At 52.3% G+C, this 25,145-nt stretch overlaps 1 protein-coding gene across 13 annotated transcripts in view; it reads left to right on the top strand.

Annotated features, from left to right (window-relative positions):
• The window catches only part of SLC6A6 (solute carrier family 6 member 6), a 97,606-nt gene that overhangs the window by 57,840 nt on the left and 14,621 nt on the right, over positions 1-25,145 (top strand). For all 13 annotated transcript variants that reach the window (XR_002825845.1, XR_002825840.1, XM_023742227.1 and 10 more), the window contains 5 exons: positions 3,956-4,088; positions 13,932-14,066; positions 15,325-15,428; positions 15,565-15,689; positions 19,603-19,715. Coding sequence is in view for 11 of the 13 variants with exons in the window: in XM_023742227.1 (XP_023597995.1) it covers positions 3,956-4,088; positions 13,932-14,066; positions 15,325-15,428; positions 15,565-15,689; positions 19,603-19,715 (610 nt within the window). In the remaining 2 variants the exon portion in view is untranslated. The remainder of the gene's footprint in view (positions 1-3,955; positions 4,089-13,931; positions 14,067-15,324; positions 15,429-15,564; positions 15,690-19,602; positions 19,716-25,145) is intronic.

Here is a 25,145-nt window from a genome sequence, read left to right as displayed (position 1 = left end):
GCGACATAGTTGAATCTGTTTCTCCGGACGTTACTCAGGGAATACAGGTAGGAGAGAGACGCTGGGACGTGTATTGAGCGCTGACTGCGTACCGGGCCTTAGGGGGCTCAGCCATCAGTGAGTCTGGGTTCTCTTTGATGTGAACCTTACGTTAGATGATTTCTCCTGAAAACAGCCAGCAACCCTGCGGTGACTGTAACTCAGGGTCTGCATTGGGTAGGGCTGCCCAGACATTGTCCCAGCTTCGCCGGCTGGAACCCTAGCTGGGCTGCAGAGCAGTGAGGTCACTCTTCTGCACTGGTCTCCAGTGCCCTGACCCCGCCCACCCAGCTACAACTAATGCTTCCTTTCCCTTCTTCTACCTCCCCCAGATGCTTAGATCCCTGGCCTGACCTTGCCTCTGGCAAACGTTGACCGATGGAGCTCAGAGGTACTCCCTGGGCATCAGCGCTAACGAGGCAGGGTTGGAGCTGGGACTCCTCCCTGACTGCTTCTTAGTGATCATCCCTGCTGGCCCCCTCTTCCCCCTCCAGTTTTACAGCGAGGAGGGGGAGCCACCGTGGGTAATACCCCTGGGCTCCCACACCTGTGAGTTGCATGCACGTGGTGAGCCACCTCCTCTCTCCAAACCTCAGCTCCTCCTTGGTGAACTGGACACAGTGCGGCCCCAACCCCTCACAGCCTTGCTGGGGGATTAATGAGCTCAGACAAGTGATGGCTTAGGACAGGGCGTCCAGGCACTGTTTATAAGGGCACCAAGGCCAGAGGTCGAGTGGCTTGCCCAAGGTTACACACCCAGTTAGAAGTGGCGAAGTTCCCAGCCCGACCTCCCACACTGGCCCCCCAATTCAGTCAACCTTGTCTGCGTCCTCCCTTCCGCCCCCACCCCCGCCAGCTGTAAGCCCAGGGAAGTCCTCAGAGCCCGAGGCCCCAGTCACAGGTAACATTGTGCCGTTTGGGTGACCCCACTGCCAGGTGACCATGGGGGCTTCTCTCAGCCTAGACCCCCCACCCCATCTGCAACGCTGAACCACCATTCTCGGCAGGAGCAGATGAGACATCCTTCTCTAGGTCCCCGTGAGAAACCACTGGGCCCCAGAGACTGTCATTTCACGCTGGCTTTGTAATTAATCTCTGAGTTGCTCTGTAATAAGGAAGCACAGCTCTGCCCCCCCATCCCCCTTCCCAGTCCCTGCTTTCTGGGGTTGCCTCTGTCCCAAGGACCCTGCTTCCCCATAGGCCTCCGAGGATAGACGGGGTTAGCCCTGGCCCAATGCCTTTCATCAGGCCGGAGCCGTGCCTTCCTCCCCGGCTCCTCCAAAGCCCCTGGGAGCTCAGCACGTATCATTAGACTTTATTAGAATCAAAGAAATGAGTCATATTTGCAAACAAGCCCTGCACGGCCAATCTTCCCCTGCAGCTGTCGGAAGCGGGGGGCGGCAGCGCAAGCCTTGCGCGACTCAGAGCTCCGGCGGTCAGACACTTTTATAATTGTTGCCTCCGCCGGTCTCCAGGGAAGAGCCATCGCCAATAAATGGCTGGACCACAGTCAAAAGGAAACGATTTGGCCCGCTCGGAGGACGTATTTACATCTTTGAGTGCCGGCTGGACGGCAGCAGGACCGCCAGCTCAAAACAGACGTCCAGGCGATTCTTTTTTGGATTCCGCCCTGGAACGAATCATTACTATTCTTGGACAAGAATGCAGCTCACCTCTCGGTCTTACCCCTCTTGTATGACGGGTGCGAGGATGCCTGGGATGCTGGAGCCCTTGAGAAAGGCAGCATAGAACTAGCACATGGGGTGGCTGGTCCCTAAGGTGGCATAAGGAAAAAGGGACCGTGCCCCAGGGTTGATATTTATCTAGATGAGTTCAGGTGAATTCCTAAACCACGTTGTTTTCACCACCATGTAGTATTCCATTGTGTACTGCTCTGTGCTCTGCGGGCCCCTGCGGGGAGACATTTGGCTTGTTTTCAATCTGCTGCTCTTACAGACAATGCCGGGATGAATGGCTTTGGGTGGACGCCGTGTCTTTGGCCACGTGTGCAAGTATAGTTGTAGGAGAGTCTTAGAAGTGGAATCACTGAGTCCAAAAAAATGAGCTAAGACATTCCTGGATGGCGCCATGAGCCCCTATAAAGGGACTGCCGCCAACAGAGAGGAGCAAGGGTGTGACTCGGTCTGCGGGGGACCTCTGTAGTCAGTCAGGTGCCCAGCACAGGCCATTGCGTAGCCCCCTCCCCTGCCCCCTTCAGCAGGGGCACCACCTGTCTGCCCAGCGTGGTGCTGGAGGAGAGCAGAGAGGTGACACGTTCACTGGCTTCAGGTTGGGTGGGCTCAGAAGCAGGGCTCTGGGGGCTTAAGCTTCTCAGCCAGCTAGCCTGGCTCACGAGTGGGCCTCTCCTACCATTAACTGAGCACCTATTATGTGCCGTATTCTTGGGTGCAGAGTCCAGTGGGCACGGTGGACATTTCAGCACAGGATGGACTTCCTTTGGAGTGAGAAGGCAGTCGGGAAGACAGACAGGGACCCTCTCTGGTCATCGTTTGAGGAAATGTCAGAGAAAGCTTCCCAGAGCCTCGGAGCTTAGTAGGGGAGCGCCTGGCTACTAGGAAGGGTTCATAGGTGTGGGGGGAGCTGCTCCTCCCACTCTGCCCATTCACGGGGAGGCCCTGGGGCTCATTGAAGGCTCGGGGGCTGCAGGCTAAATGGGAATGCGCTGTTGTTCTGAAGCTGCTGCAGGCTCCAGATCCACATGCTTGGCTGACAGCCAGGTTCACAGGGATGCTCCCTGCCCCGGGGTTCCAGGTGACCTCCCTGCCATAGCAGAGGGCTAGAGAGACCTCTCTTTTTAAAAGGCTTTATCTTATTTTTAAATAAGAGCTTCAGTGTGGCACAGAGAGAGCACTGCTGGCTTTGGAGTCAGACAGGCCTGGGTTTGAGGCAGCAGCTTTGCTCTTACTGGCTATGTGACCCTGGGCAAGCCTCAGTTTTCCTCATCTACAAAATGGGGCGAATTTTTGGATCAGCTGAGATACACTGAAAAGGCCTCAGCAAGCTGGCAATAGCTGCCTGTTTTTGTTGTTATCACTGACACTGTCCTGAGTACCCACCATCCTATACTTCCAAGTGAACCCACAGGTGTTGCTGTGACCAGCAAGGAAAGTTCAGAGAGCTGCCCCTTCTTAAGGCATGTTAAAACCAGTCACTGTTGAGTCAATTCCAACTCATGACAAGCCCGTGTGTGTCAGAGTACAGCTGTGCTCCATAGGGCTTTCAATGACTGATTTTTTTGAAAGTAGATCACCAGGCCTTTCTTCCAGGTGGCCTCTGGGTAGACTCAAACCTCCAAGCTTCTGGTTAGCTGAGCACCTTAACCGTTTGCATCACCCCAGCACTCTTTTAAGGCTCATTAGTGGGAGCGTTTCATGGATTGGCCCAGAGTGATACTCGCATTTGTTGTTCCTTCCATCTGAGTTCTTTCATTCATTCAACAGATGGTTATTGAGCCCCTACTATGTGCCCGGTGCCGTCCTGGGTCTAGGAACACACCTGTGAACAAAAGACCTTGCTTGAATGTCTCAACTCTATGGCTTTGGTTTGGGTTTAGGCTCTAAAGAAGGATGTGCTGAGGTCATACAGTACTCATTTTACAGATGAAGAAACTGAGGTTAGGGGTTACTTAATTTGCCCAAGACCATGCTGGGTTGAACTCAGATTTGCCTGGCTCAGGAGTCTGAATCCATCCCATTCTTGACTTCCCAGCAACCCTGTGACACATCCCTGAGACAGATGGAGACTCCAAGGCTTGGAGAGGTTGGGTGGCTTGCACAAATTCAGCACCTCATCCAGGATCTGAACTCAGCCTGTTGGACTGGAGGCCACGTCTCTCCCTGCCCGGGTCTGCATGCCTCAGCCAGCACTGACTGTTCCTTCTTCTGTTTGCTCGAAGGCGCAACGTGCTGAGTCTGTCCTCTGGAATCAACCACCCCGGTGCTCTGAAGTGGGACCTTGCTCTCTGCCTCCTCCTTGTCTGGCTGATCTGTTTCTTCTGCATCTGGAAGGGCGTCAAGTCCACGGGGAAAGTAAGTTGTACTTCCGACCCTATCCTGCCCTCAGCAGGGAGCATCCAGGAGGGAGTTAGCCAGTGGTGTGCTGAGAACCAGTCCTCCGAAAAGGAAGAGGGCCCTGGTTTGTACTACTTGTCCATTTCACGGTGTAAATACTCCCATCATGTCGCATTTCGAGTTATTAAACGGTTTCACAACCAGCTTGCAAAATTCCTGAAAATTTAACAGTCTGCTCTTGAGCCATGCCAGCAGCTCCAACACAACACAGGTTTCCCACATATCGAGGTGTTGGCAGTCAGTACAGATGTTAGCAGAAAACCAACGTAGTTGTAACTAGTAAGTTAGCTGGTAACAAGGTTAGCCAGCAGCTGGGTTGCTAATTATGAGCTACTAGCTGACAACAGGGACTCTTGCTTCTCAGAGTGTGCCATGACCAACAGCCCCAGCATCACTGGGGAGCTTGTCAGAAATGCTGACCCAGGGGCCTGCCCCTGACCTACAGAGTCGGGATCTGCACTTTAACGCAGTCTCCAGATTATCTGAATGCACACTATGGTTGAGAAGCACCAATTTAGATATTTGCTGTTAATTCAAGATGCACTGAGTTATCTTATAACTAACATTTTATCTGGTAACTACTAGTGTTAGCTGATAATGAAATCATTAGCTAATAAACACGATGTTAGCTGTCAGCCAAGGTATCAGCTATAACAGAGTTATTTGCTGCTGGCGAATATGTTACACAGCCCTAAGATGTTAGCTGTTTACAAATGTGGGAGCTGATCATCAAAATGTTAGTTTGTAACTAAGGTTTTAAGGGCCCTGTGTGGTGCAAACAGTTTGCACTCCGCTACTAGCTAAAAGGTGACTTTGGGGCGGTTCAAATCCACCCAGTGGAACGGTGGAAGAAAGACCTGGTGATCTACTTCCGTAAGACTGTGGTTGTTAGCTGCCGTTGAGTTGGCCCCCGACTCAATGGCGACCCTGTGTGTCAGAGTAGAACTGCTCCATAGGGTTTTCTTGGCTGGAGTTTTTACAGAATCTTTATGGAACCCCTTATGCCACCCAGGCGCCTTTCCATAAGACTACAGCCATTGAAGACCTTATGGAGTATACTTCTACTCTGACACATGGGGTAGCCTGAGTTGGAATCAACTTGATGGCAACTGTTTTTTTTTCCATCTGGCCCCAGAGCCCATGCAGGGAAAGAAGGGCTTGCAGCAATGGGGGGAAGCTGGGGCAACTGGTTTGGCTTTTTTTTTAAACTAAGGTTTTAGGTAGAACTGGCGTATTGGCAATAATGAAAATGTAACCTGTTGACAATGGTGCTCTTGAGAGCAGAGCAGTTACCTGAGAACCTAGCTGCTGGCGGATAGTGTGGTGCTTCTGATGACAAAGGCCAAGTGTGAGTCCTAACCCAAGGTATAACCAGTCATGAAGGTGTTGGTCATCTGCCTGTAGTCACCATTCTCAGAAGCAGTTGCATCTTAATGGGGGGAAAACCTCTTTAAGACCAAAAAGCCTCGAAGGGTCGAAAGAGTATCTGAAGGTGGCATTGCAGTCACGGTGACAGGCATTGGAGAAAGGGCCTCTGCTGCACCAGCCCAGTAGTTGAACCTAGAGTCAAGGTGCATGCCCTCCCCTGGATGAAGAGCCACCTCAGCGGTGAAGTCCTGCACCACCCATCCCAGTGCCTGCCTTCAGGCAGAGCCACACAGCGATCCTAAAGCCCACCTGGAAAGGGAACAGGCCAGGCCTCAGAAATCTTGGCGTGCACCCCGAGAGGCTCCAGATAACACTGATCCTGGCCCTGGGACAGGCAGGAAGAGGGGCAACACAGGTTATTCCTGCACTGCCTCTTACCCCATTTCCTTCTCGGTCTTAGGAGGAAACCATTAATGTTCTTACCTTTCTTTAAATGTTGAGGAAATTGAGGCTCAGAGAGGTTAAGTAGTCACAAGTCTGTCCAAGGTCACTCCCTCATCTCTGAGATCAGTTTCTTCATCTGTAGAATGGGTTGTAGTGAGGGTTAGGGTGAGGCGTGTTAAGCACCTAGCACAATGCTTGCAGCAGACAGTCCAGCAAACGCTAATTCCCTTCTTCACTCCGCCTCGGTTTCCCCACATAGAAGTGCATCTGTTGGGAAGTTTCTACGGAGCACCGGGCCTGGGCATGCTGGAGACATAATCATTTACTTCTTCGCTAATGGTTTTTGAGCCTCTACTATATGCCAGGTACTGTTCTAGGAATAGGGTCAGGGGCGTGCAGGGACCAACAAAATAGAATTCCCTGTCATCAGGAGCTGACAGACACCTGGAGGGAAGAGTCAGATTATAGCTAGCTCATGTATTTGATATAGTGAACAAAACGTTTATGGAGCGCTTACTCTGTGCCAGGCACTGTGCGGAGAGCTTTCCATGCATTAAATCATTTAATCCTCACAACTCGAAGTAGGCAGTATTACTACCTCCAATTTCTACATGAGGAAACAGACCCAGAAAGTTGAGGTCACCTGCCTGAGGTCACACAGGGCTGGCAGGTGGCAGAGGTCAGGTTTGAATTCAGGAGTCAGATGGTGACAAGAGCTATGGAAATGAATAAAGCAGCAAAGGAGAATGGGGAGGGTTGGGGTGCATTTCAAATAAGGTGGCCAGGGAAGGCCCTTGGAGGAGGTGACTTTGGGGCAAAAATCTGAAGGAAATGAGGGGGTGAGCCATGCGGATATCTGGAGGGAAAAAATCTAGATAGAGAGGACGGGCAGTGCAGAGGTCCTGAGGTGTGTCTCACCCAGACACTTGGGGAGCCCCTGGTGTGATGGAGGAGGCTGATGTGCCCCAGGAACTGTTGGTGACCTTGGAGACGAAATGGAGCGACTGGGAGGATAGGAATCAAAGCCGAAAGCATGGAGTGCCCACCTGCAACTGAGGCACAGCACAGACGTGACTTACTAGAGGTTCTCCCACCCACCCCTAGTGACACCCTCCTCCTTGAGGCAGGCGTGGTTTCCAGAACAATAGCAGGGCCTTAGAGAAGCCAAGACAAACACAGTGAGGGCTCTGTGGACTTCCTTGCATTCCGTGCCTAAGAGGCTACCCGCCCACCTGCCTGCCCACTGCCGGCTGGGGCTTCCAGCCCTGGCAGCAGTCCGGGCCACAGGCAGCAGGAAAGCCTCATCCTGGCCATGGACCCCTCTGCCAGGCTGACACTGGTCCAGACCACATCCCACAGGAGATGGATGGAGGGAGGGCCCAGCCAGTGAGGTGCAAGACCTGAGTTCAAGTTACTTTGCCTTTCTGTTGCTGTGTACCCCCCTCTAGGGGGTCTGAAACTTGGCCCCAGAATATGGTGTAGCTCAGTTTATTCAACAAATAGTGATAATAATAGCAGCAAACGCTGTGCAGCGTGTGTGTGCCAGGCACTGTTCTATAGCTCATTTAATCCTCACACTGTTCTGGAGACAGTGCAATTGTTAGTCCTGTTTTACAGATGGAGGAACTGAAGGCCAGACAGGTTAATTAACTTGCCCAAGGTCACACAGCTTGTAGGTGGCCAAGCTGGGATTTGAACCCAGGCAGCTGGCTCGCGTGCTCTCCCCACCATCTGACAGTCACCTGGCCTTGGCCCTCACCCCATACCGGCCAGAGGATGCCGGAGGGCATGAGGCAGGCACAGACCTGCCGTCACAGAGCACATGGTCTGGGTGGGGCACGGAAGTCCCGACTCTCACCCAGGAAGTCCAGCCTGTGACTCAAAGGAGAGTAAAGCCTCACAAGTGAGCAAACTCCTGTGGCTGGGAGCTCTTCAGGGTCACTGTTTGTCCCCTGGTTAGAAACAAAGAGGAATTCAGAGCCAGACAGACCTGGCTTTGGATTTCAGCTCTGCCCCCCTCAACCCCACCCCAGCCCACCCCACAAGCTGCATAGCTGGGCAAGTCCCTTTCCCTCTCTGAGCCTCAGTTTCCGCTTGTATGAAATGAGTTTGTGATGTCTTCTCCAGGTCTGTCCCGGGTGGCCCCACCTTGGTCCCCTACTGCCCAGGGCCCTGTCCCCAAAGGAAGCGCAGGGGCAGTCTGGAGCCTGGCACCTAGCTCCTGCCTGCCTCTCAGGCCTGCCCTCTCCCCACAGTCCCCATGGAATGGGGAGAAGTGGTCCTTGTAAGTTTCCAGGGCAATTGGGCCATAGGGCTTTTGGGTTGAGGGCTCGGAAGAGCCCCGGAGGTTCACCAGCAAGAGCGGAAAAACACCAAGTCTCGTGGCAAGGCCTGCTGGGCCACCCGCAAGAGGCGCCCTGGTGGCGGCTGGCACTGTGTCTCCTGCGAGGATCCCAGGGGAGTCGCAGAAAAGTTGAGCACATGGCTCTCAGAGTGGCAAACTCTGCAAAACAAGGGTGGCTTTCTAAAGCGGCGACTGAGGTGGCATGACCGGGTAGAGCTGCTGTCTTAGTCATCTAGTGCTGCTACAACAGAAATACCACAAGTGGATGATTTTAAGGAAGAGAAATTTATTTCCTCACAGTTAACGTAGGCTAAAAGTCCAAATTCAAGGTGTCAGCTCCAGGGGAAGGCTTTCTCTCTCTCGGCCTTCTCATCAGTGTTCCCCCAGACTAGGAGCTTCTCAGCGCAGGGACCCCGGTCCAAAGGACACGCTCTGCTCCCGGCACCACTTTCTTGATGGTATGAGGTCCCCCTGTCTCACTGCTCACTTCTGTCTTTTATATCTCAAGAGATTGCCTCAGGACACAATCCAGTCTTGTAGATCAGGTCCTGCCTTACTAACACAACTGCCACCCATCCTCCCTCATTAACATCAGAGAGGCAGGTTTACAACAAACAGGAAAATCACACAGTCCCAGGAATCAAGGCCTAGCCAAATCGATACACACATTTTTGGGGGGACGTAATTCAAACCATGACATTCCACCCTTTGGCCCCCCCAAAATCACATCCTTGCAACATGGAAAACATATTCACCCCGTCATATTGTAGCAAAAGTCTTAACTCCAAGTCCAAAATCCAAAAATTCCTCTTCTTCTGTGAAATCTAGAATACAAGTTATCTGCTTCCAAAGGTACAATGGCAGAACAGGCACAAGCTAGACACTTCCATTACAAATGGGAGAAATTGCAGGGAAAGAAGTGATAACAGGCACCAAGCAAGTCAGCAGAACACATTACATTAGCCCTCAAGGCTTTGAAAATAATCCTCTGTTCTCTGAGAAAATTTACACAATGGCCGTGCCCTCCAGACTCTAGGTGTTGGCCACAGTCCCCTGATTTTGAGTGGAGTCCCCTCGGCCCTGGGCTTCAGCTCCGCCTTCCAGGCCCGCTGGGACAGCAACTCTGCTCCCTTAGCTTTAGGCGCACCATTCTCCTAGTCCATCGGAGTGACAACTCCACCCTTAGAAGCATCAGAGGCCATGGCTCCACCCTTTGAAACCCCTGAGGTCATGGCCATACCTTTTGAGGCTGAAGTAACTCGGCTTCTTGTGTCCCTTGTCTCTTCAGCTTCTGCTTCCTATGGCCTCTTGGCCCTCGGGCCTCACGCCCGCATCTGCCCTGCTGGGGCAAGTGTTCCAAAGCTCAGTAGCTCCACCAGTATAAGTGCCCGGATTCTGTAGCTCCACCAGTATAAGTGCCCGGAGGCACCCCACTCCGCCAGGAAGCCTCCTGCACACAGACACTCAGCTCTCTCGCTCCATGGGTTGGCAAGCCTAGCTCCACCGATAAGTGCCCGGAGGCACCCCACACCGCCAGGAAGCCTCCCGCGCACAGGCACTCAGCTCTCTCGCTCCGTAGGTCGGCTCCAGTGCCGTCTCGCCCTGGTCTCCTGGTTCTGCTGCTGTTGGTTCTCTGCCGCTGCCACTTCTCTGCTGCTGTAGGTTCTCTGCTGCTGCTGGTCCTCTGTCACTGCTGTACGTCTATCCATTCACAGTTTTAAAACCGCTTCCACATTTTAGGTATCTGTTAGAGCAGCACCCCACTTTCTCGGTACCAAATTCTGTCTTAGTCATCTAGTGTTGCTACAACAGAAATACCACAAGTGGATGGTTTTAACGAAGAGAAGTTTATTTCCCTACAGTAAAGTAGGCTAAAAGTCCAAATTCAAGGTGTCAGCTCCAGTGGAAGGCTTTCTCTCTCTCGGCCTTCTCATCAGTGTTCCCCCAGACTAGGAGCTTCTCGGCACAGGGACCCCGGTCCAAAGGACACGCTCTGCTCCCGGCACCACTTTCTTGATGGTGTGAGGTCCCCCTGTCTCACTGCTCACTTCTGTCTTTTATATCTCAAGAGATTGCCTCAGGACACAATCCAGTCTTGTAGATCAGGTCCTGCCTTACTAACACAACTGCCACCCATCCTCCCTCATTAACATCATAGAGGCAGGTTTACAACATACAGGAAAATCACACACTACCAGGAATCATGGCCCAGCCAAATTGATACACACATTTTTTGGGGTGCATAATTCAAACCATGACAGCTGCCAACTGTGGATTTGGGGGAAGGGCAACAGCTCACACACACTTAACACACACACACACAAACATACACACACACACACACACACACACACAGCACGTGGGCTCTGCAGCCAGATGGCCTGGACTCAAATCCCACCTCCGCCACCTGCCAGCCCTGTGACCTCAGGCAGGTGACTTCACCTCTCTGGGCCTCAGTTTCCTCATCTATGAAATGGAGGTAGTAATAGCATCTACCTCTTGGAGGTGCTGCAAGGATGAAATCAGATAATATGCGCAATGCTCTTAGCACACAGTAAGTGCCGCATAAGTGTTTCTGCAATGTATTAAATACATGAAAACAAGGAGCCCTGCACATTCCCAGCTCCTGTCCTATGTCCCTGACACGGAGCTGCTGGCTGCAGCCTGGGCTGCCCAGCCCATGGGGCCCAGCTGTCTTTGAAGTGGCGGCCCTCTGGGGACCGGTGCGGGGACGCTTTCAGCAGCTATTGTTCACTAACCGCCAGGCGTGGCACAGCCGACAAGGCCCCAGAGGTGGACACTGGTCGGGGCCGCCTGTCTGCAGGAAGGGAGGGGCGGGCTGTGGGGCCAGGCTGGTGTTATTTCTTTCACCCCATCTGGGCCTTCCTGACCTGTCCCCACCCTCCATAACTGCCTTCCCATCCTGGGGAAATTGGGAGTGTTCCCTGCTTCGAGAAGAAGAAAGTAAGAGTGACTGGAGAAACTGAGGCCAGAGGGAGGAAAAATGTCCAGGGAGGGCATGGCAGAGGCAGGGGTGGGAGCCCCCTCTTAGCCATATAGAATTATCACAACAGTAGTGATGACTGAGGTTTCTGGGGTGCTCACTGCATGCCAGGCGGCAGGTCGGGTGAGCCCTCTCATTATCCCCGTTGCGCAGACTAGGAAGCTGAGGCCAAGGCGCACAGCTAGTGGGTGGCAGGTCCAGGTGGCCCCCGGCTGGCCCTCTCAACCGCTGTACTCCTCCCCCAGAGCGACAGAGGCAGAGGGAACCTCAGCTCATCAGGCCAAGACCCCTACGTCACAACAGCAACACACCTGGGGAGGTGGCTGTAACTTACTCAAGGTCTCGCAGCCAGCCAGCCGCTGGGCTCTATTCGAGACCCAGGGCTCTCCACCCCCAGCACTTCGGGAGCTCAGCCTCCCTTGAGTCATTAGGAGGATTAAATAAACTGCTAGGCACGAAGGGCTTTGACTAAAAGAGTTCAGTGTTGCTACTGCTCTGTTGTTGTCATAGGGAGGCAGTGCTGAGTGGCCAGTTCTGCCACTTCCGTGCTGTGTGATCCTGGGCAAGTGATGAACCCTCTCTGGGCCTCCATGTTCTCACCTATAAAATAAGGACAGTGATAAAACCTGCATCAAAGGATTAATGGCAGGATCAAGTGAAAGTAGAAGTTACAGTACACGGAATAAGGCTAGGCACATAGTAAGTGTTCAGTAAATGCTGGCTGGTGTTGTTGGGCTGAGGGCAGCAGGCCAGGCAGGCCCTGCGAGCATCCTTCTTGCCCTTTTCCAAAGTGCCTTTCTGGTTGTTTCTACTTAAAGGGATCATGGTCTGAAAATTCTCCTCTGTGGTAGGCTCCTGTGTGACTCAGGTGAGGCTCAGGGCTCTCTCAGCATCTGTTGGCATGTGCTATGCAGGGGCAGGCAGAGGCCAGGGGCCCTAATGCAATGAGTACCTTCCTCCTACCCTCTGGGTCTCAGTTTCCTCACCTGTAAAATGGACTTGTTGGTCCTGCAGCAGTTCCCCCTGGTTCCCAGGTCCCCAAGGCCCTCAGAGGTAGCCATGGGCTCTGACAGCCAGTCTCAGCATTTCAGAAGGCCACCGCAAACTTTCTGCATATGCCCCCACTGGTGAAGTAAAATACCTTGTGCTTATACACAGAGCAAGGTGGTTAGCCTTCCATGATCCCTCGGTTCAAGTCTTGCCCTCTGCAGATGACCTGAGCAAGGACGAAGTGGGCTTGTGCCTGTCCAGTAGGCCATGCCCCTTTGAGCTTCTCCCAGGTGCAAATACTGCCTGGACACATCACGTGTTGAATAAAAAGATGATAAATGTGTCCGTGTGCATTGAAGCCACGGGACAGTTTGGCCGGCCAGTGCTTTCAGGATTGGAGAGGGGGAGTGAGTAGGGCAGGTCCCTGGGGGTGAAAAAGCCCCAGCCAGGTCATTTCTTGTGCCCAACTTGACCTTGACCGTGGCTTGTCCAGACGTGCATTGTGACCCAGGGAAGGGCTGGGGCCTCCTGCTGGCCCAGGGCAAGTGGGCACCTTCCTTCTGCATCCTGGCTGAGGAGCTTTGAGAGGCCTGTTTGCTTTCTAGAAGTTCTGTGTGCTTCCCACAAGATCACAATGCCAGCAATGTGCCCCATTTCTCTACCTCCTACAAAGTGCCAGGCACTGTTTCAAGGGCGTTTTAAGCATCATCCCATGGCGTCTTCACCTCACCATTTGATGAAGGGCTTCTGCTACTCTTACGTCCATTTCACACATGAGGAAACTGGGTCCCAGAGAGGTTAAGCAGCAGACCCAAGGTCGTACAGCAAGTGCAGGGTATTTTTTCCACTGGGCCTGTGGTGGGTGCAGATTTGAACCCACATTTGTCTGATTCTTGGAGCCCTGGTGGCGCAGTAGTTAAAGAGCTTGGCTGCTAGCCAAAAGGTCAGCAGTTTGAATCCCCCAGCCGCTCCTTAGAAACCCTATGGAGCAGTTCTACTCTGTCCTATAGGGTCGCTATGAGTCGGAGTCAACTCTACAGCAACAAGTTTAGTTTTTGGTTTGATTTTGTCTGATTCTTAACTCTGAGAGTCATATGAACAGTTGTGATATTAGCTAATAGGTACTAAAAATGCCGTGTGCCAAGCACTGAGCTAAGTCCTTTACATACACAGCTGAATATGTTAATCAGCTGAGTGCATTAACTGTGTGCACCACTCAGGCACTCCAGGACATAATGTTGTTGTTGTTGTGTGCCGTCGAGTCAATTCCAACTCATTGCGACCCTATAGGACAGAGTAGAACTGCCCCATAGAGTTTCTAAGGAGCGGATGGTGGATTCGAACTGCTGACCTTTTGCTTAGCAGCCTGAGCTCTTAACCACTTCACCACCAGGGCTCCCCAGGACATAATAGATGCTAATAAATATTTATAAGCTTTTTTCATTTACTCTCCGTAAATCTATGAGGTAGGTACTTGCATTATACCCAAGTTACAGGTGAGGAAACCGAGGCCCACCCAGGTGGAGCGCAGGTTTGAACACAGGGATCCTAGCTCTAGAACCCATCCTCTTGACCCACACACTCTTGCTCTCAGGCTGAGCAGAGCCAGCGATGCCCATGGCCGGCCTGAACCTTCCCTGTCTCCCTGCAGGTCGTGTACATCACAGCCACTTTCCCATTCATCATGCTCCTGGTGCTGCTGGTCCGTGGACTCACACTGCCTGGGGCCGGTGCAGGCATCAAGTTCTATCTGTACCCCGACATCTCCCGCCTCGAGGATCCCCAGGTACTGCAGGGCGGGCCCCATGCCTGTCCTTCTTCCCACCCAGGGCCAGGCTGGCGCGGACACTGAGGACAGCCGGCAGCGTGCCCTCGTGTTCTTGGATGCACAGACCTAGCCAGGCCGTCATCCTGGTATTTTTCCACTGGGCCTGTGGTGGGCGCGGTTGTTTCCAGTGTCCTCAGGCCTTTGCAGGGGTGTGTGTATCTTTTCATGTCAACAGTCCTGTGGCTGGCCAGTTATAGTGTCTGCCTCAGGCCCTGTGCCAGGTAAGGGAGAGGACTCTTGTGAGGAGCTCGCCTCCTCTCAGCCTTGTCCTCTGCCCACAGCGGCCTGAGAAGGCTGAGTCGAGGAGGTGAGAGAGCTGAGCCAGGGAGAGGTGCTGCCTTCCTCAGTGGAAGTCATGGTCAGTGACCTCTTAGAAGGCTGAGGGGCAGATACTTGAAATGCTCCTGCTGGTGTTCTGTCACATGACCTCAGGGAGTTGGAGAAAGCTCTGGGAGATTGTGTTGGCCTGTTTGAGGACCTTTTGTCACCAGGCTCCTTGGGCTCCTCAGCGTTTGGGTTGCCTCCCAAGGGCCTGCACCTATTCAAGGGTCCTTCCCACCGTCCTCCTTGTGTAGGAGGTAGGTGAGCGGGTGGGTGGCCAGCATCAAAGGACAGCTGGGAAGGCAGCTTTGTGGCAATCAGGAGCTATTTGATGAAGGTTCTGGAGAGCAGCTTTGTCTGCATAATCCATTAGGGAATTCCTCCCCATTCCAACTTGGAGATCCCCAGATAATAATAATAATAATAGCAGCCTTGACATCCGGGCTTACCATAGCACTGGGCTAAGTCCTCTTTGAACCCGCAGAATAGCTCTGTGAAGCCCATTCTACAGATGTGAAAACTGAGGCTCAGAAAGTGATATTTTCTTGCCCAGGATCATTCCAGGGTTGGAATCCGGATCCACCTGCATCAAGAGCCCAGCCTCAACCCTGATGCTAAGTGATTGGGGGATTTCTTTGATTTCTGAGGTTCCTTGCAGCTCCGAATTGCCTAGAAAGGTCTCTTGGATTCCATCATAAAGGCTGCATTCACCATGGAGAAGCTACTGGCTCTTTTTTCTTTCGCTCTGGGGCAGGGGTGCAGAGAGTGGCACATTGCAAGATCCAGTCCTCAGGCCATTCGCTGCCAGATTGGCCAAGAACCCACGCTGCCACCTCCATGAAGCTGGCTCTAATGGCCCTTCTCTCTCCCCTCCCCCACCCCTCACCCCGCCTAGGTGTGGATTGATGCTGGGACGCAGATATTCTTCTCCTATGCGATCTGCCTGGGGGCCATGACCTCTCTGGGAAGCTACAACAAGTACAAGTACAACTCGTACAGGCAAGTGTCGGCCCGGCGGGCCTGGTGCACCTTAGAGATGATGATGATGATGATGTTTAAAGAAAAAGAAAGAAGTAGGGAGCGTGGCTTCCATGTGTTGTGAATTAACTTGCTCCCTGACATATGTGTAACTTAGGGACTGTATGCTGCTGGGATGCCTGAACAGTGGTACCAGTTTTGTGTCTGGCTTCGCAATTTTTTCCATCCTGGGCTTCATGGCACAAGAGCAAGGGGTGGACATTGCTGATGTGGCTGAGTCAGGTATGATGGTATTGGTGGCAGTGGTGGTGGGCACTGCCACCTAGTGTGTGAGCCAAGTACTGCAGGCATGAAGCCAGAACCCAGGGGGAACTGGGGGGGATGAGCCTGGTTTTAAAAATGGACACCCCCCACCAAGACATCCCCCAAATATCAAAGTGTACAACAGCTAAATTTTAAACATTTTCATTGCGATTTGGCCTTAGGGGTGGCAGGAACCTGGGAGTGGTTAAAGTTGGGAGCTACTTAACTACCTGCTTGTGATCTTTCCCCCACCCCCCTTTTCCCAGCAAAGTCCTGGTTTCAGCTGGAAACCACTTTCTTAACTCAGGCCCAAGCCAGCCACCAACTGACAGGTCATTGCCGCCTTCTCAGCCTTGGTTTCTGTATTTTGCACTTTGCCCCCAGTGTGCCCCCTCTCAGTGAACCCTTTCATTCAATCATTCCATTGACATTTATTTACTGAGTGTCAACTCTGCATCAGGCACCGCTGTGGGCACTGTGGCTCAGTGGGGATGAGACAGATGAGGAAGAAAGAGTGGGAGCAGGGAGAGGGGACACCCTACAGGTGACATCTTTTAGTATAGTTTTGGAGAAGCAGATGACAGATCCCCTTTCGAAGTAGGTCATGAGGACACCGTCACCCCTTGGGGGTGGGCCCTATAAGCTAGCCCAGGACTCCTGGATCATAGCAGTGGAGAATCAGAGTTTCAGAAACGTGGAGTCCGTGGAATGTGGGACTCTAGGAACCTGGGGTCTCCCAGCTCCAACAAGACGGGCCTGAGACCTGAGAATTACAGGGTTTTCTGCTGCTAGAACCCTAGAGCCTCCAAACCACCACACCGTAGGCAGCCAGACTGTAGAACTTGCCCCTGGGTACTTAAATCTATGGGACCTGCGGCTTAACACTGCAGGGCTTAGATACGGGATCAAGAATGTTGGACTCCTAGCATCCGTGAAGTCTGCCTTCCTGGCTTCCCCACTCTTCCCTGTCCTGCCCGATTCACTTGGAGGGTGGTTGTTGGTGAGCTGGAACGTTTTGGTGTCCCCGCCCCCCCACCTCCTGGTTTCCCACAACCTCTCTGGGGCCCTGTGCCAAGGCTTCTTTCAGAGGGACCACCGTGGTCCAGGGACGGGCCCAGCTGGGGTCCCCACAGCTTTGTTCTTGTCCTCATTCATCTCCTGTGTGTGACACCAGAGGTGGGCTCTGGTCTAGCTCCCCAGGCATAGAGCCCTAGCGTTTGAGGGCCAGAAGGCTCCTTGGCCACATGCATTCAGATGTCCCATTTCCCAGGTGAGGAGACTAATGGCCTGAGAGCAAAGGCCTTGCTCAAGCTGGTTAGGGTCAGGGCTGGGGTCTCTGGCAGCACCCTGTCCTCTGTTCTTCTCACCACATGACACACAGGCCCTCCCCACCCTACCCTGGACATACACAAGGTTGGGCCTTTCTTGTGTGAGGATCTGCCGGGCTCTTCTGACTGCTCAGGGCTTAGCCCTACCTTCCCCTCACCTGACAAAGACACTCCCTGCGTGCCCACATCCCAACATCCTGAGGCCTGGCAGTACAACCCCACACATCCCCAAATCGCACCTTCAGATATACTGTGAAGGTCACTGAGAGCCCCACGAGACAGACTGGAGATGGAAGGACACAGAAAGTAATTCCAGAAGTTTCCACACCCGCTTGGGCGTGTGGCAGTTAGAGTGATGAGGGAAAGCCTGGAACAGTTGATACCACCTTGAAGCTGGCTGTCTTCCAGTCGACGGTTTGCAAACCAGTCCTGATTGATGGCGTCGCCAGGTGCACGGAGAGAACTTGGTGGTGTGGAGATATATATAGATATATAAAATACGTCTTTCTCTGTGGACAACTAGGTATTTTTATATATGTATCTATTGTCAACCTGAGTTGTTTTCTTCCTCCCGTCCACTTCAAAGAAGACCTTGCCATTTATTCCCCATGGTGACGGCCCAACAGCCGACAAATCAAGGGTGATTATTTCTCTAATAAGCTCTTAACAAGCACCATATTGAGCGAAGTGCATTTGAGCAAGATAATTACTTAGCCGAACAGAGTGCACGAGACCCAGCGTGGCATGGCCTCCCTTAAGGGAGAGAGATCCAGAGGCGCTCGGAGCGGCTGCGTTCTTTCACTTGGACTTCTCTCTCTATAGTTCACCCTGTGCTTTTAGAGAAAGAAGCTCAGACCCGCTCCCACAGGCTGGCTTGAGAAGGGCAAAACTGAAATACAGAACCGAGCGAATTGAGAACTTCCAACGCCCCAGCGGGTGGGGCTGCGGGGGGCCCCATTTTACATCTGTCTCACAGGACTTGATCACCCCGTGGTGATGCCCACCAGTCAGTGCGCTGGGGGGCCCGAGGGTCCTGGCCTGGGTGGGAATGCCACGCTTTTGATTTCCACTTGGACTTTGATTCCACAGTGTCTTTGGGGGCCATGTTTTTCTTGACCCAGCTGTCTTCCCTCAGACTTGTCCTCTCAGGCAGCTTTGGGGGCTGGTAAGAGCACTCCTTCTACTTTGCTTGTGGATTTTTATAGCATCTCTGGGACCAAGCACTCTGTGGCCGCCCCGAGAATGTTCCATTTTGATCAGGATTTCCCCAGGATGAGTGAACTCCGGACTTGTAAAAGGATTTGCTTTTCCCCAGCCACGTTTGTGATTGTTAACACTGTATAATGTGGTTTCTGGTTCCAGTTTATTTCAAAGTTTTTGTTCTTTTTTTTTTTGTTTTGTTTTTTTGTTTTTTTTTCATTCTTTTCGTAAACCATTCATTTGGTTTCTAATAGTTGATTTACAAAGCCTTTCACATTTCCTGCTCTCCAGTCCTTTTTGTTTCACGTTTCTTGTTGTATTTCTTTAGTTGTGAATTTTACTTTATATTTTTTAGCCCAGGCCCTTCAGGCCAAGCTTTTGCTGCTCCTGACCGCTTCTTGGATCCACAGGTCTCTGACAACTAAATTCTTGCCCCAGGGGTCTTCTCAGGCCGATTGGATGGCTGGGAGACAGAAGGAGACATTTCTCTATGCTTCTGGAATGTTCTCAGTCAAAAAGGCAGCACTGAGCTGATGGAGCTTCTGTCTCTCCAGCCTGGCTGGCCTCAAGGTTCTGTCAGAGTCTCCTCTCTTGAAAGCAAAACCCCTTTTCTAGAGAAACGGCTTCAGCCTCTGAGGACCTGAACACAGAAGGCTCCTTGGGAGTCCTTTCCTGAACCAATCCTTCACTTAGAGATGGGGAACCGGAGACTCTGAGAGGGTGTGTGGTGGTATAATGAGGGAACAGTGGGCCAAGGACCTGGATCCAGGCCTTGGGATCTTCAGGCCCAGGATCTCCCCGCTGCCCACACTTCCCTTTGGGTTGGGCCCTGGTCAGGCCCAGCTCCAGACTGTGCTCAGGAGGATGCTGTGGACCCTACAGGGCATGTCTCTGTGTTCTTTTTTCTTCCCACCCATGCAATGGTTTAGCCATTAACTCAAAAATAGAAATCTCTCCCTTGCAAATGAGGGCTTGAGTGGTCAGCTAATCAGACCTTTCACCCTTGCTTCCTTCCAGCAGCAGCTGACTTGGTTGCTTTGGTTTGAGGACCTCCCTTTTCCAAGCCGGCAGACTGAGTCCCAGGCTCAGTCCTGCATCCTGCCCCCCATAACCATTGTTCTTGGGAGGCTGGTTTTTGAGGAGGCTGCTTGCGCTGTGTAGGAGACAGATGCTAAAACGGGGCCCTGCCCAGCCCCGTGCATCCCCGGCTCCGTCCCTAGGCAGGAGCTCAGACCCGGCCCCTCCCTGCACTTTGGGTTGGGAGCCCCACCTCAGGACCAAGTGTCTGTGTGAGCCCCGGTGGCGGGGGCTTGGTGGCTGACATCCTTCTCCCTGTCCCCCTCCCCATTTTCTCTCTCCTCTAGGTCCTGGCTTGGCCTTCATTGCCTACCCCAAAGCTGTGACGATGATGCCGCTGCCCACGTTTTGGTCCATTCTTTTTTTTATCATGCTTCTCTTGCTTGGACTGGATAGCCAGGTAAGAGCAAGTCCAAGGGTCACCCCGAAGGTGGGACTTCCCACAGGGACGCTGGTTCTGGAAAAGCCTTCTTATTTGGGCTGGGGGGTAGTCATACCCTTTCGCACCCCAGATCAGACTTCCAGCGGCCCGTGAGGGGTCCTGCAGGAGCCCAGGGGTGGAAAGACCACAGGGAAGCAGGAAGGGGACATCTGCCACAAAGCTCAAGTGTTTCACCCAACCTGGGGGAAGACAGATGACCGGGGGTGGGGTTAAAATCAAGCCGTAGATGGGAAATAGAAAAAGATGGAAGCAGTGATAATGAATTTCAGTGGAGCGTCCCTCCAGGCAGGGGCCAGGGCACAGGATGGAGGGACAGTTTGGGGAATAGGCATCAGGGGACACACCCAGACCATCACCATTCAATGGCAGTAAAACCTGATACAAACAGGATAAATCTAAACTACAATCACAGTTTTGTGCTTCCTGGAACAAGTGAGAGGATTCTCTGGGTGGTGGAAACAGTTAAACTCGGCTGCTAACCGAAAGGTTAGAGGTTTGAGTCCACCCAGAGGTACCTCAGAAGAAAGGCCTGGCAATCTACTTCCCAGAAAGCAGCCCTTGAAAACCTTATGGAGCACAGTTCTATTCTGACACGCATGAGGTTGCCGTAAGTCAGAGTCCACTCAACAGCAACTGGTTTTTTACTGGTTTTGGAGCAAGTGGGAAGGTAAGTAACGTCCTTCCAGTAAAACGGTACACCCCTCAGTGCTGGGTCAATCGCCAAATGCTGGGCGCCTCACTCAAAGCCACCCTGTTGTCTGGCTGTTCTGGCTCTGCCCTCCCCAGGCAGAGGAGCCGTTTCCTGCCTACACTGAGGTGGTTTCCTGCACTTCTGAACTCGCCCTCCCACCTTCCAGGGCTCTGGCCTCCACGGGGCTCCCAGCCCCACCACGCTGCTGTGTGACTTTGGGCAAGTTTCCTAACCTGAGCCTCAGTCTCCTCATCTGGTAATGGTATGATCGTACCCACCTCACCGAGTGTTGTGAGGGCCCCGTGGTCTACCTTGCATGAAGCACGAGGCGTGGTGCCTGGTACAGAGCGGTCAGCTGTGCTTGGGGGACAGTTAACAGGAACTATCAGCTCTCCTTTCCCTAGAAGGATGTCCATTTCACTGGAACCTTCTGGAGACAGCAGGTTAGATCATAAGCATGCTTCCAGGAGTGGGGCGTTAAGGTGTGCAGGACAGGCTGGCAAGCCCTTCAAGTGGCACCACCTAAGGGCCACCAGCCGAGGTTGGCCACTGTGAAAATCAAGTGGGGTAGGATCTCGCATATGCTCTGGAAGTGTGACGATCTTGAGGCAGGTCTCTGGTCAGCAGAGACCCTATGAGAGGTCCCAGCCTGTGGCCAGTTCAGGAGAGAGTGTCACTGCCCTCCCCACAGGAAACCTTCTGCAAAGCCAGTGCCCAGGGCAGGTCCCAGGGGAACCAGGCCCGGGTAGGAGGAAAACCTTACAAGGTCAGGCAGAGGAGAGGGATTCCAGAAAGAGGAGGCAGTTGGCGAGCAAGGTCAAGAACTGAAGAAAGGATTTGGCCAGAGGGGACCAGGATTAGCAGAGAAGACAGAATAGAAACATTTGGGAGGCTGAAAACAAAATATTTCTGTGGTCGTTGACTGGCTTGAGCTATATAAACAGACAAGAAGACATCGTTAATCATTTCTACTTAATGAGTTTGGCCTTCGGGGGCCCCACACAAATGGCTTTTATAACTTCAAGAGCTCTAAGTGAAAGAAAAAAACGAAAACAGAGAGAGGTTAATAAGTGACAAGGCGTGACATCTCCTTGGGCCTAGAATGTACAGCTCAGGCTTTTGAAACTGCTCCCTTAGCAGAGGTGGTTATTCCTTGGAGTTTCTCTTAGGGTGATATGTGGCGCCTGCATGAGGATGCCCAACTCAGAGCTAGGTGCCGGGTCAGCCAGCGCACTGAGAGAGCCTCGGTTGGTTCTCAAAGCCAGCCCATATCACAGGGCATGGAACTCAAGACTTGGAGAGGTTAGGTGACTCACCTAAGATCACACGGGACTCCCTGGGTAGTACAAATGGTTAACACGCTCTGCTGCTAACCAAAAGATTGGCAGTTCGAGTCCACTCGGGGTGCCTCGGAAGAAAGTTCTGGCTATCTACTTCCCAAAAATCAGCCATTGAAAACCCTACGGAACTCCATTCTACTCTGGCACACATGGGGCTGCCATGAGTCAGAGTTGACTCTACAGCAACTGGTTTCTGGTTCACAGCAGAGTAAACTGAGGCAAAGAGAGACTGAAGACTAACACATCTAGTTAAGGCATGGAACCAGAATGTGACCATGGGCCTGCCTGTTTCCAGAACCTATTCTCTTACCTGTTAGCCTGTCAGCCTCACCTTTGACCTCCCCCGTATAGCCTCCTCTTGAGCCGTGGCCATTACAACCAGCCTCAGGCAGAGGCCTCTCACCTGCATTATTGCATTCCAACGAGCGTGAGCCTCGCTGGTGAGAGGAACCACTCTCCCGGGGCCCCCAGCTCAGGTGAGCAGCATTTAGGAAGTTGCACTGTGGCTTAAGACCACCATGTGGCTGGGTTTCTTGGAGAGACACCATGGAGGCAGGTACCTATTTATATCTGGGTTGTCCAAGGGACACAGTTTGTGAACAAACAGAGCTGGAGCCCATCGCTGAGAACGTTACCTTGCCCAGCTCCCCATGACATGGGGTGACAGTAACCACCCTTCCTTGAAACTGAACCCCCTATGTGCACGGTGTTGGCAGTGGTAGAATTCTCACCTTCCATGCGGGAAACCCAGGTTCGATGCCCAGCCAGTACACCTCATGAACAGCCACCACCCATCTGTCAGTGGAGACTTGTGTGTTGCTATGATGCTGAGCACGTTTCAGCAGAGCTTGCAGACTAAGATGGACTAGGAAGAAAGGCCTGACAATCTACTTCCAAAAATTAGTCGATGAAAACCCTATGGATCCCAGTGGTCCAGTCTGCAACTGATCATGGGAATGGCGCAGTACAGGGCAATGTTTTGTTCCATTGTGCGTGGGGTCGCCGTGAGTCAGGGGCCAACCCGACAGCAGCTAACAACTACGTGCGCATGGTACTGCAATTGCCAATTTACCCTTAGAATTCCTGTTCTTTCTCAACATCCCTACTGAGTAAGCGAGAGGCTCCCATTTTACAGAGGAGGAAACTGAGGCTCAGAGAAGTCAGGGTCACATGGCTATTAAGTGAGGGTGCTTGAATTTGCACCCAGGTGCAGGATGGGGGCAGAGTTCTCCGTGAAAGACACTTGGAAGTCAGGTGTCTGTGCCAATCTTGGCCCTGAGTTACCAGTGAGGCTGAACCTTCCTGTCTCTAATTCTCCACCTCAGGAAAGGAAAGAGCCCTTCATTGTAACTCCCACTGAAGCTTAAGACGCACGTTTGAGCTGCGGGTTTGCTATAGTTAAGTTGCTATTTATGTTCCAAACTCCTTCAGCTGACGTATCAGTCAGGGGTCAAAAAGCCAATCCCTTCTCTCCGGCCACTTCGGAGAGCCTTCAGCCATAATTTCTCTGCATTCTTGGCAACAAAGTGTGATCTCCCGGTCCCTTTTGGCGCATGAAAGAGGTTTTATCCTTTTTTTGGTACTCCTTTCCTTGCTCCTGCTGTAACGCGTCCCAAAGGAGCAACTGGTTAGATTTATGCTGTGGAATGTTAGGAAAACATCCTTCACAAAAGCCTCTCCGATCAAACAACAGACGGACGAGGCTTTAGCCTTTCAACGTGTAAAGGAATCCAGTTGGCTAGTAGGGTGCGTTGGCAGTAGCCATCCAAATGAAAAATGCTCTGCATGCCGTTTGTTGTCGTTGTTAGGTGCTGTCAAGTCGGTTCCGACTCATAGCGACCGTACGTACAACAGAACGAAAACTGCCCGGTCCTGCGCCATCTTCACAGTCATTGCTATGTTTGAGCCCATTGTTGCAGCCACTGTGTCAATCCATCTTATTGAGGGTCTTCCTCTTTTTTGCTGACCCTCTACGTTACCAAGCATGATGTCCTTCTCCAGGGACCAGTCCCTCCTGATAACATGTCCAAAGTACGTGAGACGAAGTCTCGCCATCCTCTCTTCCAAGGAGCACTCTGACTGTACTTCTTCCAAAACAGACCCGTTCGTTCTTCTGGCAGTCGATGGTATATTCAATATTCTTAGCCAACACCCTAATTCAAAGGCGTCAATCCTTCTTCTGTCTTCCTTATTCGTTGTCCAGCTTTCACATGCATATGAGACAATTGAAAATACCATGGCTTGGGTCAGGCATACCTTAGTCCTCAAAGTGACATCTTTGCTTTTCAACACTTTCAAGAGGTCTTTTGCAGCAGATTTGCCCAATGCAATGTGTAGTTTGATTTCTTGACTGCTGCTTCCATGGGTGTTGATTGTGGACCCAGTAAAATGAAACCCTTGACAACTTCAATATTTTCTCCATTTATCATTATGTTGCTTATCCGTCCAGTTGTGAGGATTTTTGTTTGTTAAACTCCTAAATGTCCTAGAACAGGCCCTTTAGTCTTGCAGTTTTACTTCTAAGACTGTGCTGCAGATGCCCGTGCACATGCGCCTTGAGACTTGCTGCAGGACATGGGAAACAACCTAAATGCCCTGACGCTGTATCGTAGGATGGAGTGTTATGCAGCCATTTGAAAAATGAGGTGGCTCTCTATGGAGTGATAGGGAACAGTTTCCACGATACAGCATCAAGTGAAAAGATAGATTTAGATCGTCCAGTCCTAGAGCATTCCCTGTGGGTGGGCTTTTTCACATTGCCTTCTTTACCTCTGGGAGTCCCGGATGGGTTCCTGGAGCCCATGTGACGCCTGGAATCGTGGGCACCACTTGGTTTACACGTGTAGGCCTGGGGGTGTGCACACATGCCTGTAAAATTCTCGCATGGACCCACAATCCCCGAAGGGGATCACTGCATAAGCCTGACAAATGCCCTCTGTTACACTGATGGGAAAAACCAAGGCTCAGACTTGCCCTGGGGCACCCAGCAAGTTAGTGCTGAGGTCCACTTACTCGTTCGTCACGTATTTGTTGAGCAGCCACGTGTGCCTGACCCTGAGCTAGGCACTTGAGGCCCAAAAGCAAGTGTGTCACTACCCATGCCTTCAGAGAGGGCCAGGACTATGGGGGAGGCAGTCAAGTGAACACACACCTTCCCTCAGGTGTACCAGGGTGAAGCAGCTTCAGAGAAGTAGCAGTTCTTGAAATGAGTCTTGAATGATGAGGGAAAGGCATTCTGGTGGTGGGAGCAGCCTAAATGAAGATGTAGAGGTGTGCAATATTTGTCAAGCTGTGTGTGCGTCAGAGTCTCTGGGTGGTGCAAACAGCTAACGCGCTCAGCTGCTAACCAAAAGGTTA

Source organism: Trichechus manatus, unplaced genomic scaffold (assembly GCF_000243295.1).
Source record: "Trichechus manatus latirostris isolate Lorelei unplaced genomic scaffold, TriManLat1.0 scaffold00001, whole genome shotgun sequence".
Classification (NCBI taxonomy): domain Eukaryota; kingdom Metazoa; phylum Chordata; class Mammalia; order Sirenia; family Trichechidae; genus Trichechus; species Trichechus manatus.
Note: the sequence above shows the minus strand (reverse complement) of the source record. Positions and strands in the feature narration are given on the sequence as shown.